Here is a 13,802-nt window from a genome sequence, read left to right as displayed (position 1 = left end):
GCATAAACTATGGACTAGGGCCCAAAAATACAGATACAGGTGTTCAACATTAAACAACTTACAAGACTGAGACTAGTCATAGCTAATAGCATGATAACTGTTTCTGAATATGGAACTTAAGCAAATAACTGATTATACACTGACTGAGACTAATGCGATGTCAATACACAAGTCTATAATGATTACGTACTGAGTTTATGCTATTCAAAATGATCACCATGAGCAATTATGAAACTATAACCTAAAAGATAAACGGTTCTACAACTATTCAAGGCTGAGGCTAAAAAGCGCTGTTCTAAGTCAAATTCTTGATAAGCATATAGAATGAGGCGTGGGAGAATCATAAATGTTCCCTAACATAGATAGTTAGCCTCACATACATGTATATCTTTCAAGTCTTGTAAATAATCGAAAGTGCAAATTGAGAAGAATCCCAAAAGTCTAAATCTTGAACCCTTAGATGGGTTTTCTTGAAAACCCTAGTTTAAGGACATGAACTCATGCTTAATATTCATAAACTTATGTTAGAATTCACTTGAGAAGATTAGAACCGGCTTACCCTGATGATTTGGAAGGATGAGAGGAGGAAACCTTCGTTCTAGGGTTTGGGAAGTTGAAAAATAGAATAAAAAGACTGAACTGGTGTATTTATACTTAACTGTGTCGGTAGAATTACGGACCATACTTACGGTCTGTAATTTGAAATACGATCCGCATTTATGGACTGTATTTTGCTATGGAAGAAACCAGAATGTTGAGGAGAATTTTTCACTAAATACAGCCACAAATTACGGACCGTAATTTTTGTCCGTATTTAGACATGACCCGGTTATGACCCTTGGTAAAATGGCCATAACTCATTGTATAGATGTACCTTGACCTCCATAATATACTGTTGGAAAGGTATTTCAAAGGGCTATAATAGGAGGTTTTCCCAATTAATAGGGTTACAGTAGCTTTAATTAGGCCCATTTGCAAACTCACTTGAAAACACCCTTCGTAGAGAGGCTTCTGACTTTGCTTTGTCCAAAGACTCTTCTTATGACTTGATTAGTTTTCAAAACACTTCATTTAATCCACGTATTGGTTCCATTATACCCTTGCCTTACGAGTCAAACCCTAGCCCGAATGCATGAGGTGTTACAATATCTCCCCTATGGGATCATTCGTACTTGAATGATGGATTCTGGTAAAGAATGACTGCTGAGACATGTGCACACTAACTGATATGAGCACATGAAAACTGAACTGAAAAAGGGCTAAACTGAATTATCGGTTGAATTGAATAACTACTGAACTAACTGTGTGAACGCTGGACTGAGTGACTACTTAACTGGCTGAATACTGAAAATGTGGAGACTATAGAAGGAAAAATCTGAGAGGGGAAGGTACATTACCTTCACCGGTATCTCTGTGACTCTTCAAAGAGATGGGGGTATCTGGACTTCATGTCCTCTTCTGCTTCCCACGTAGCTTCCACAACTTTCTGACTCCTCCATAAAACCTTGACTGAGGCTACTTCCTTATTTCTCAACTTGCAAACCTGTCGACCTAGAATTGCCACTGGAACTTCCTCATAAGTCAAACCATTCTTAGCTGTTATGCTATCAATTGGGACAACCCACGACGGGTCTCCCATACACTTTATCAACATGGACACATTAAACACTGGATGCATAGGAACCAAGTCTTATGGCAACTCAAGCTCATAATCCACTTGACCAACTCCTTGCGGGATTTTGTATGGTCCAATATATCTGGGACTGAGCTTCCCTTTCTTCCTAAATCTCATACATCCTTCATAGGTGAAACCTGTAGGAACACCCAATCAATAACTTCAAGCTCTAAATCTCTCTGTCTCACATCTGTGTAAGACTTCTGGCGACTCTGAGCCATTTTCAAACGCTCTTCAATTAACTTGACTTCCTCCATAGCCTGATAGACTAAATCTGGCCCTAACAATTCTGCTTCACTAACTTTGAACCAAACAATCGATGATTTACACCTTCGCCTATAGAGACCTTCAAATGGTGTCATCCCAATGCTAGCATGATAACTGTTATTATAAGCAAACTCAATAAGAGGCAGGTAATCATCCCAATTACCTTTGAAATTAAGGATACATGTTTACTAAATTAAATGTCTACGGCGGAATACGGGGGCGAATGTTTGGATTAACTAAATATTAGGCGGCACTAGCGAATACGGGGGTTGAATACGGCTTAGCAATGCGGGATGGCATGAATACGTGAGTACTAGACTGATATCTGAGTACTAAGTTGACATGAATATCTGAGTATTGAACTAACATGAATATTATAACATGAGATCTAAATAGCGTATCTATCTGACCATTTGTCTGAGGATGAAAAGTGTTATACCCCGCGTTTTCAGAGCATAAGTATAACATGTACCTCATCGTAGTAATGGAGTGTCGGAGACGCCCCATGATGTTTTGAAAGGCACAAACCATGAAAAGTACGTAACAACGAAGAAAAAGGGTGAATTACGACCTCGTAAGTCGTAATCGGAAAAGAGTATTTTGAAACACGAGAACATGGCCATTATTAGTATAATGAATGACAAATATCATGTATGGAGAGTTTCGGAATATTTCGAGATCGAGTAGAGTGAAGAAAATAAGTTCGACGAAAATTTGGGAAATGCTGGGCGAATTTTTAGTCAACTTTGGAGGCGCATATCTCATAGTATATGTGGAATTTTAAGGTGTTTTAAAAGCCTAAAATGAAGTTCGTCGAGTCTAGTTTGTAATGCAACAAATCGTTCATTGATACGACATCGGAGTAGAGAATTATAGACGTTACAAACTGAACTGAAGCATTTGCACGCTGACCGCGCTACGATGCGTAGCTACGGTGCGCCGCCTCGGCCCTTATAAAAGGGTTAAAACCCCGTTTTTTTTGCATCCAAAATGTTCCAAAAATTTCCAGAAAATTCAGCCATAAAAAGGGCCTCTCATGCCACCTAAAATTGAGAATTTTGAGTGAAATTTCAAGCTACGAAGTACTAATCGAAGTCCGGGCAACGCATAGTTACGAATATTATTTCGTTTGGAGTTAGAGGAGCATGGGAACAAGAAAATGTTGAAGATTTTGCTACTTTCATAAAAGCAAGGTATGAATCTTCAAACCCTTCTCTTTATTAAGTTGGATTAAGGAATAATTACAAGAATAAAGTTATAGTTTGTTGTGTTGATGTTGTTGAATTATGGATTAAGGGGCAATTTTAGGTGGATTAAATGGATGGAATTAGCTAAGTTATGATGCATAATAATTGTTGATATTGTTGTTGATGTTGTTGATAAGTTGTTGTTCTTGAATTTGGGAGAATAAAGTGTATAAAGATATTGTATACAAAGTGTATACCGGGCTGTTTTAAATGCCGATATTCGAGGCTATTTTACATGATTTTCGTGGCTGTTTTGTGGCAATATTTTGGGGCTGGTTTATGTAATTTTCGTGGCTAGTTTGTGACGATATTTTGGAATCTTTTTGGTATGATATTTGTGGTTGTTTTGCGGTGATATTTTGGAAGCGTTTGGTGGTTGTTATGAACTATTTTGTGGGCTGAAATATCGTGGGATTGGTTGTAGTTGTTGTTGTTGTTATACTATGGATATATGGAAATAAAGAAGTGTATATAAGCATTGGCATCCGAATGTATGTTGGGCTATTTTGGAAGTAATTTAAGGATGGATTTAATTCTAGTTTGATATGAAATTGTTGGTATTATTGTTGTTAGTATTTTGATTGATGTTTGGCTAAATTAGAATTTCGAGGATTATTAAGTTTGCAGGGGAAATGCTGCCCAAATTTTGTCAAATTTCATTCGTACTTGGATTGGTTAGCAAGTGATGTGGATAATCTAAGCATGGCCTATGTTATCTTAATTTTAGACCTGCGAGCTCGAAGTAGACGTTGGACATTTAGATAGAGTTCAAGGTATGTAAAGCTTACTTTCTTTCTTTTGGCATGTCTTAGATGTAAGTAAGATATGATACGAGCCTTGGGGTAACTCTATTCATAAGATCCGAGCATGTCTACGATTCTTATTCACTTCTTGATGTTAGCATTCCTAATATAGTCGAGCTATGGTCCTTGTGTCTTTTGTATGATTGAATAGTAAATGTTGCATAAAGAGTTCTTGTTCCTAAAGGATTCTATGTCGAATAAGGTCCCTAACTTTCACAGACGGGCTCGGATCGCTTCGACACGTTCGTAGAGGGTCCTAAATCGAATAATGTCGGTAACTTTCATAGGCGGGCTCGGATTGGTTTGATACATGTCCATGGTCCCCGAGACTTTCCTTTGTATAGTTCTAACGACATTTTGAAAGAACTTAACATGACTATCGTTCAACCCTCGAGCATCGATCAGTTTACTTATCTATTGAGTCTGGAATGATGATTTATATGCATGTAGTTTACTCACTACTCTTGCTCGTGCATCACGTTGTTACATCTTTCGTAAGTCCCGGTTGTTATGTCATCATGCACACTTCTATTTGCATGTTCACCGAGTCCCCTCGCTGAGGGCCGAATCGTATATATATATTACGGAGTATGATGTGTTTTACGGAGTATGATGTGTTTTACGGGTATGATGTGTTATGGCGCCAAAGACGGGGTGGCGACCATGTTCACAGTCCTATAATGGACGGATATATATGTGTATATATGTGATATTAATATGCATATTTGTGTTTCAAAGGTAAGCATTTTGATATTACTGGATATTGTACGCATTTTACGTACTTCTTACTTTGGTTATACCCGCTCTACGTATCTCATGCTTTATATACTCGGTACATATCTACATGCGGCTCCCCGCTCCGGGGGCTGCGTTTCATGCCGCGAGGTACGGAGAGCGCTCGATTTGGTGATCCGCCGGCTTTAGGATATCCGTTACTGCTATCTTGGAGCGCTCCCTTGTTCCGGAGCCCATATTTTGGTACAGACTCTTTTGTTGTGTATATATACGTCGATTCAGGGGTGCGGCGGGGCCCTGTCCCGTCATATGATACCGTTGTTACTGTTGGTCGTACGCGCGTATGTGTGGGTTGTGAATAGTTACTGTTCAGTTGTGTCCGTATGATTTATGTTTTGGGCGGTCCCATCTGCCGTGGCAGCCTTATCGGCTTGCGTATGTATATATGTTTTGGAATACTGCATGTTATGATAGCCTTGCCGGCCTATGCGCGATATTATCTGTTGGAAGTTGTAACTTCTCAGGGTCAGGCATCTGTGATATATATATATGTACATGCGACCATTTGGAGACGACGTCTTACCTTTGATATGTATAAGTTATTAGTATGCTGATTATGGTTAATAGGTGTGTACGAGTGTCCAGCTCGGGCACTAGTCACGGCCTACGGGGTTGGGTCGTGACAAAAAGCTATGCTGAGATTAACCTTGGTACCCAATCCTTTCTGAAATGGTAGACACGAGGGTCCCATGAAGTCGAACGATTTCTGGAATAACAACTTAGCATAGTCCGCTACTGAATCTATCGTCTTAACAGGTAAGAAGTGTGTTGACTTCATAAGTCTGTCCATAATCACCCAAACCAGGTCATGCCTCCTAGCTGAACGTGGTAGACCTGTTATAAAGTCCATATTGATCGTCTCCTATTTCCAAACAGGAATATCTATATTCCGAGCCAAGACACAAGCCTCTGGTGCTCAGCTTTCACTTGCTGACAATTTGGACACTTAGCCACAAACTCTGCTACATTCTTTTTCATATCGTTCCACTAATAAATCTCCTTGAGGTCAGGATATATTTTTGTGGAACCTGGGTGAATGGAATATTTGGAATGGTGAGCTTCTGAAATAATTCACTGTCTGAACCCATCCACATCTGGAACACATAATCTGCCTCGACACCACAAGGTACCGTCATCTCCCCCTTGTTCAAAAGCCGACGCTTTATGTTTGTGAATCTCCTCTTTCAGCTGCAACAAGTAGGGATCTCCAAACTGCTTCTCTCTAACTTCAATGACTAAGGAGTAATGAGATCTATTCTAAACAACAACATTGTCCTCCTCGGAGTCCAAAAGTCGAACCCCAAGACTGGCCAAACAGTGAACTTCCTTGGTCATATTTCTCTTATTTGCCTCAATCATGAGCTATATTTCCCTTCTTTTTTTTTTTTTTTTTTTTTTTTTTGACTCATTCCTGAGCAAATATTCCTTACTTGGAAAACTAGATTACTTACATGAATGGGTTTCTACTGTATTCATAACTGGCATCCTCTGTCTTAACGACTTAGCTCTGCTCGCACTGTGAATCTTAGGGAAACCCCTTTTCGGCAACTCTCAAAGGCTATTCATAAGTAGTTTTCCCTCCAACGGCTTAACTGATTTCTTCTACCACTAATCACTATACTTCTAATTTAACTTAAACCCTTGGGTTCTAACAGCCATTCGGTGTATTCAAACAGTTACTCACTCACTAGTGTTCACCTGACTAAGAAAATCAAATTGTACCTCTACTAGTTCTGCTGAAATTGCTAATGCATTGCATCTACTCAAAACTTACTAACTATTATTTTGTTGACCACCTGCTAACTTCATATTTTCTTATTCTGCTTTGAATAATAAAGTGAATCATAAGTTTATTTCTAATTCCCTCATCATCCGACGCTATTCTATGGTCATATACTTTCTTTTCTGAACTATGAATCACAGTTAAGAAACTTTCATCTATCTTATATGAAAAATTGGAACAACTAAACCCAAACTTTCTATACACTTCAAATCATATCAGACTATACACATCTGGGATAAACACTTATTCACAAAGCTTAAGAGAGAAATGTCACATCTCCTTATCTCATAATAACTTCTTATAGTAACTTACTACCGTCGTACTCTCTAACTCTGATCTGACTAAACTTAAACAAACTAAAATCATTCCAAAAATTTAATATCGTCTGCTTATGGTTCTTATTCCGTACACCATCTCTTTTATTCACGGGCATAGTTCGTACAAAAATTTCATATGTGGTGATAACTGGGGATGCCTCTATGTCCTGTCGACCTGCTAAAGCATACAAGCGGTCATAAGCGAGGCATGTATTACCGTGACAACGCTGTGTATTATGACCCGACCGGGCTTGAGAATTAAAAGGACAGTCAAGCACACCCGAAACGATACACCCTTGGTGTGTCTATCACACTTTGCTTGCTATTAAAAGTTCTGTGGCTCACCTATGGCTCACACCGGTCCGTCACCGAGGCTAGTGCTCTTAAACTCGTTTTTAATTTGGCCCGAACCGACCTTTCGATCATATCTGAGACCTTCCACGACTAGTCCGGGTAGATGGAGTGGGTCCTAATGACCTCCTGTAGAAAACTGTCTGCCTCCACCCCTCTGAGATCCTCCATGATTTATGTTTCCGTCAGACTTAGCTCCTTTGCTGATTCTCTTCATGTCATCTCTCATTCTCCTTTCCTCAAGTGCATCGTTATTATTCGGCTCGAAATTCATTAAACTACACCCGCTTCGGCGACGTACACTTTTAATATCACCTCAAGCTTATTCGTGCAATATACTTTGCAATTGTACCCCTATGGTAATCATCCTTAGCTGGACCTTGAATTCCATGCTTGTCGCTTTCACGTTCGAAACGTACATAATTCGATAAGAAGAGAAGGTTACTTATTGTTCTAAGTTTCATGGCACGATCTAGAGTAGAAAGAAATGAGACAATCGTGAATGACTTGGTGGTCAACTGTTTATATGTGTGGGCGCCACACATATATATAAGTGACCCCACTGGACACGGCTAGACTCCTAGGACACTTAAACCTAGTGCGCTCGATATCAGTTTCGGCCACCCCGAACCGTGGCCTAGGCATAACACGGAACACGGTGCCTAACTGCATGTGACCGAGCTAACCCATAGGCTAGCTAAATCAACATGTGATATCAAAACATGCAATAATAAGGAAATAAGACTAACACATGTTGATCTACTAAAAGTCTGACTGAAAATGTATTAAATGCGAAAATACTAGTTTAAGTTTGAAACATCTGAATAAATAGCCTACCAGGCTAATACATAAAAGACTGCTAATATCTGACTGACCAAACTATGTCTATGAAGCCTCTACGAATACTGAAAGAATACTGCCTAAAACTAGAAAGAATGAAAGCAGGATAACGCCCCGAAGGAACTGGGGCTCACCAATAGCTGATACGAGCAAGTACTAGCTAGCTGGATCGTCAACCTGTATATCGTTGCCTGCATCTTGCGATACAAGACCCCAAGCAATAAAACGGACATCAGCACATTTGAATTGTACGGGTATGTAAAGCAACTGAAAGAAAAAATATAAGTACTGAAGTGCTCCCTGTTCTGAATGAAGAATCACCTGTAATATTGTAAATATAACTGTGGTCTAGGGCCCAAATAATGTGCAAAAAAACTTTGGCCGCAGGCCCAAACAATACGTATGCATAAATCAGCGTGGCCTAGGGCCCAAAAATACAGATACAGGTGTTCAACATTAAACAACTTACAAGACTGAGACTGGCCATAGCTAATAGCATGACAACTGTTTCTGATTATGGAACTTAAGCAAATAATTGATTATACACTGACTGAGACTCATGTGATGTCAATACACAAGTCTATAATGATTACGTCGGTTCATGATATTCAAAATGATCACCATGAACGAATTATGAAACTATAACCCTAAAAGATAGCAGTTCTACAACTATTCAAGAAGCTAGGGCTAAACTGTATTCTGAGTCAAATTACAGATAAGCATGTAGAATGAGGTGCAGGGAGAATCATAAATGTTTCATAACATAGATAGTTAGCCTCACATACATGTATATGCTCCAAGTCTTGTAAATACTGGTCTGAAATTGAGAAGAATCCCAAAAGTATATGTCTAGATAGGTTTTCTTGAAAACCCTAGGTTAAGGACATGAATTCATGCTTAATATTCATAAACTTATGTTAGAATTCACTTGAGAAGATTAGAACCGGCTTACCTTGATGTTTTAGAAGGATGAGAGGAGGAAACCTTCGTTCTAGAGTTTGGGAAGTTGAAAAATAGAATAAAAAGACTGAATTGGTGTAGTTATACTTAACTGTGTCGGGAGAATTACGGACCATAATTACGATTTGTAATTTGAAATACGGTCCGTATTTATGGACCGTATTTTGCTATGGAAAAAAACCAGAATGTTGGGAAGAATTTTTTACTAAATACGGCCACAAATTACGGACCGTATTTCAAAATACGGACCGTAATTTTTGTCCGTATTTAGACATATGACAATTTCCCGATTACCGGACCCTTTCGTAAATGGCCATAACTCATTTTACGGATGTGCCTTGACCTCCATAATATACTGTTGGAACGGGATTTCAAAGGGCTAAAAATTTCATCAAGGAAGTTTTCCCAAATTCCTAATTAATAAAAGGGTTACAGTCACTTGAATTAGGCCCTTCTGCAAACTCTCTTGAAAACACCCTTCATAGAGAGGCTTCTAACTTTGCTTTGTCCAAAGACTCTTCTTATGACTTGATTAGTTTTCAAAACACTTCATTTAATCCTTGTATTGGTTCCATTATACCCTCGCCTTACGAGTCGAACCGTAGCCCAAATGCATGAGGTGCTACAATATCTCCCCTTTGGGATAATTCGTCCTCGAATGATGAATTCTGGTAAAGAGTGACTGCTGAGACATGTGCACACTAACTGACATGACCACATGAAAACTGAACTAAAAGGGGCTGAACTGAATTATCGGTTGACCTGAATAACTACTGAACTAATTGTATGAACGCTGGACTGAGTGACTACTTAATTGGCTGAATACTGAAAATGTGGAAACTATATAAGAAAAAATCTGAGACAGGAAGGTACATTACCTTCACCGGTTTCTGCTGACTCGTCAAAGAGATGGGGGTATCTGGACTTCATGTCCTCTTTTTCTTCCCATGTAGCTTCCTCAACTTTCTGACCCCTCCATAAAACCTTGACTGAGGCTACTTTCTTAGTTTTCAACTAGCGAACCTGTCGATCTAGAATTGCCACTGGAACTTCCTCACAAGTCAAACCATCTTTAGCTATTATGCTATCAGTTGGGACAACCAACGATGGGTCTCCCATACACTTTCTCAACATGGACACATTAAACACTGGATGCATAGCAACCAAGTCTTGTGGCAACTCAAGCTCATAATCCACTTGACCAACTCTTCACTGGATTTTGTATGGTCCAATATATCTGGGATTGAGCTTCCCTTTCTTCCCAAATCTCATACAACCTTCATAGGTGAAACCTGTAGGAACACCCAATCATTAACTTTAAGCTCTAAATCTCTCTGTCTCATATCAAAGGTAAGACTTCTGGCGACTCTAAGACGTTTTCAAATGCTCCTGATGTAAATTGACTTCCTCCGTAGCCTAATAGACCAAATCTGGCCCTAATAATTCTGCTTCACCAACTTCGAACTAACCAATCGATGATTTACACCTTCGCCTATAGAGAGCTTCAAATGGTGTCATCCCAATGCTAGCATGATAAGCAAGTATTATAAGCAACCGAATAAGAGTATGTGATCATCCCAATACCTTTGAAATTAAGGATACATATTTATCGAACTCGAATGTCCAACTTGACTAATTAAGACTCATCAATGACCGAATACTTAGATGACTGAATACTGGATTAACTAAATATTGGACTGGCACTAACTGAATACTGACTTAACTAAATCTTTCGGATAACACGAATACGTGAGTACTAGATCATAATACGAGTACTAAGCTGACATGAATATCTGAGTATTGAACTAACATGAATATTATAACATGAGATCTGAATAGCGTATTTATCTGACCATTTGTCTGAGGATGAAAAGCTATGCTGAGATTAACCTTGGTACCCAACCCTTTCTGAAATGATAGACACGAGGGTCCCATGAAGTCGAACGATTTACGAATAACAACTTAGCATAGTCCGTGTTGAATCTATCGTCTTAACAGGTAAGAAGTGTGCTGACTTCACAAGTCTATCCATAATCACCCAAACCAGGTCATGCCTCCTAGCTGAACGTGGTAGACCTGTTATAAAGTCCATATTGATCATCTTCTATTTCTAAGCAGAAATATCTATATTCCGAGCCAAGACACCAAGCCTCTGGTGCTCCGCTTTCACTTGTTGACAATTTGGACACTTAGCCACAAACTCTGCTACATTCTTTTTTATATCGTTCCACTAATATATCTCCTTGAGGTCAGGATATATTTTTGTGGAACCTGGGTGAATGGAATATTTGGAATGGTGAGCTTCTGAAATAATTCACTATCTGAGCCCATCCACATCTGGAACACATAATCTGCCTCGACATCTCAAGGTACCGTCATCTCCCCCTTGTTCAAAAGCCGACGCTTTATGTTTGTGAATCTCCTCTTTCAGCTGCAACAAGTAGGGATCTCCAAACTGCTTCTCTCTAACTTCAATGACTAAGGAGTAATGAGATCTATTCTAAACAACAACACTATCCTCCTCGGAGCCTAAAATTCGAACCCCAAGACTGGCCAAACGGTGAACTTCCTTGGTCATATTTCTCTTATCTGCCTCAATCATGAGCTATATATCCTTTCTTTTTTTTTTCTTTTTCTTTTTTTGACTCATTCCTTAGCAAATCTTCCTTACTTGGAAAACTACATTACTTACATGAACGGGTTGCTACTATAGTCATAACTGGCATCCTGTGTCTTAACGACTTAGCTCTGCTCACACTGTGAATCTTAGGGAAACCCCTTTTCGACAACTCTCAAAGGCTATTCATCTGTAGTTTTCTCTCCTACAGCTTAGCTGATTTCTTCTACCACTAATCACTATACTTCTAATTTAACTTAAACCCTTGGGGTCTAACAGGCATTCGGTGTATTCAAACAGTTACTCACTCACTAGTGTTTACCTGACTAAAGAAATCAAATTGTACCTCTACTAGTTCTGCTGAAATTGCTAATGCAATATATCTACTCAAAACTTCCTAACTATTTTTCTATTAACCACTTGCTAGCTTCATATTCTTTTATTCTGCTCTGAATACTAAAGTGAAGCATAAGGTTATTTCTAACTCCCTCATCATCCGACGCTATTCTATGGTCGTATACTGTCTTTTCTGAACTATGGATCACACTTAAGAAACTTTCATCTATCTTATATGAAAAATTGGAACAACTAAACTTTCTATAAACTTCAAAATCATATCAGACTATACACATCTGGGATAAACACTTACTCACATAGCTTGAGAGAGAACTGTCACATCTCTTTATCTCATAATAACTTCTTATAGTAACTTACTACCGTCGTACTCTCTAACTCTGATCTGACTAAACTTAAACAAATTAAAATCATTCCCCTAAAATTTAATATCGTCTGCTCATTGTTCTTATTCCGTACACCATCTCTTTTATTCACGGGCATAGTTCGTATGAAAATTTCATATGTGGTGATAACTAGGGATGCCTCTATGTCTCGTCGACCTGCTAAAGCATACAAGCGGTCCTAACCGAGGCATGTATTACCATACTTAGTCAGACATGACCCGACCGCTTGAGAATTAAGAGAGCGAAACACACATCAAGGCCCGAACGATACACCCCTTGGCGTCTTCTATCACACTTGTTGTACATAAGATTCCGAAAACTTATGGCTCACACCAATCCGTCGAGAGGCAGGTGCTCTAAACTCGTTTCCCGTCGAACCGACCTTTTCGATCATATCTAGACCTCACAGACTAGTGCAATCGGCGTAGACGGAGCGGGTCCCGACGACCTCCTCGTAGAAAACTGCCCTCGCTCCACCCCCCCTGAGATCCTCCATGATTTATGTTTCCGGCAGACTTAGCTCATTTTCTGATTCTCTTCATGTCATCTCTCATTCTCCTTTCTCAATTGCATCGTTATTATTCAGCTCCCAAATTCATTAAACTACACCCCTTCTCGGGCGACGTACACTTTATTCCACTTTTAATATCACCTCAAGTCTCATTCATTACTAGCAAGTACTTCACAATTATACCCCTATGGGTAATACATAAATAGCCTACCAGGCTAATACATAAAAGACTGCTAATATCTGACTGACTGAACTGTGTCTATGAAGCCTTTACGAATACTGAAAGAATATTGTCTAAAACTAGAAAGAATGAAAGCAGGATAACGCCCCGAAGGAACTGGGGATCACCTATAGCTGATACGAGCAAGTACTAGCTAGCTGGATCGTCAACCTGTATATCGTTGCCTGCATCTCCCCCAAGCAAATAAAAGGGACATCAACACATTTGAATTGTACTTACAGTATGTAAAGAACCGAAAGAAAGAATATAAGTACCGAAACCAAAACGAACTAAACAGAAAACTAGAGTCTAAAAGTACCCCGTTCGAATGAAAAATCACACAAAAGCGTAAATATAATTGTGGCCTAGGGCCCAAATAATGTGCACAAAACTATGGCCTCAGGCCTAAGCAATACGTATGCATAAACTGTGGCCTAGGGCCCAAAAATACAGATATAGGTGTTCAACATTAAACAACTTACAAGACTAAGACTGGCTATAGCTCATAGCATGATAACTGTTTCTGATTATGGAACTTAAGCAAATAACTGATTATATACTGACTGAGACTCATGCGATGTCAATACACAAGTCTATAATGATTACGTACTGAATTCATGATATTCAAAATGATCACCATAAACGAATTATGAAACTATAACCCTAAAAGATAGCA

General features: G+C 39.1%; 1 protein-coding gene across 1 annotated transcript; it reads right to left on the bottom strand.

Annotated features, from left to right (window-relative positions):
- Nucleotides 1-1,399: 1,399 nt before the first annotated feature.
- Nucleotides 1,400-2,037, bottom strand: LOC132031640 (uncharacterized). The gene is made up of 2 exons (XM_059421598.1): nucleotides 1,795-2,037; nucleotides 1,400-1,642 (listed from the first exon to the last, which is right to left on the bottom strand). The coding sequence occupies exons 1-2, from the start codon at nucleotides 2,035-2,037 to the stop codon at nucleotides 1,400-1,402; spliced, it is 486 nt and encodes a 161-aa protein (XP_059277581.1).
- Nucleotides 2,038-13,802: the final 11,765 nt, after the last annotated feature.

This window comes from Lycium ferocissimum, chromosome 9, assembly GCF_029784015.1.
Source record: "Lycium ferocissimum isolate CSIRO_LF1 chromosome 9, AGI_CSIRO_Lferr_CH_V1, whole genome shotgun sequence".
Lineage (NCBI taxonomy): Eukaryota > Viridiplantae > Streptophyta > Magnoliopsida > Solanales > Solanaceae > Lycium > Lycium ferocissimum.
The sequence above is the reverse complement of the archived record's forward strand: the minus strand, read 5'-3'. Positions and strand labels throughout refer to the sequence as shown.

What these genes read in the sequence shown, in the direction of transcription:
- LOC132031640 (XM_059421598.1), bottom strand. Translation starts at nt 2,037, where the DNA reads ATGACACCATTTGAAGGTCTCTATAGGCGAAGGTGTAAATCATCGATT. An exon ending in AGGTTTCACCTATGAAGGAT is followed by an intron (nt 1,643 to 1,794) that starts GTATGAGATTTA and finishes ATGTTGATAAAG; the next exon opens with TGTATGGGAGACCCGTCGTG.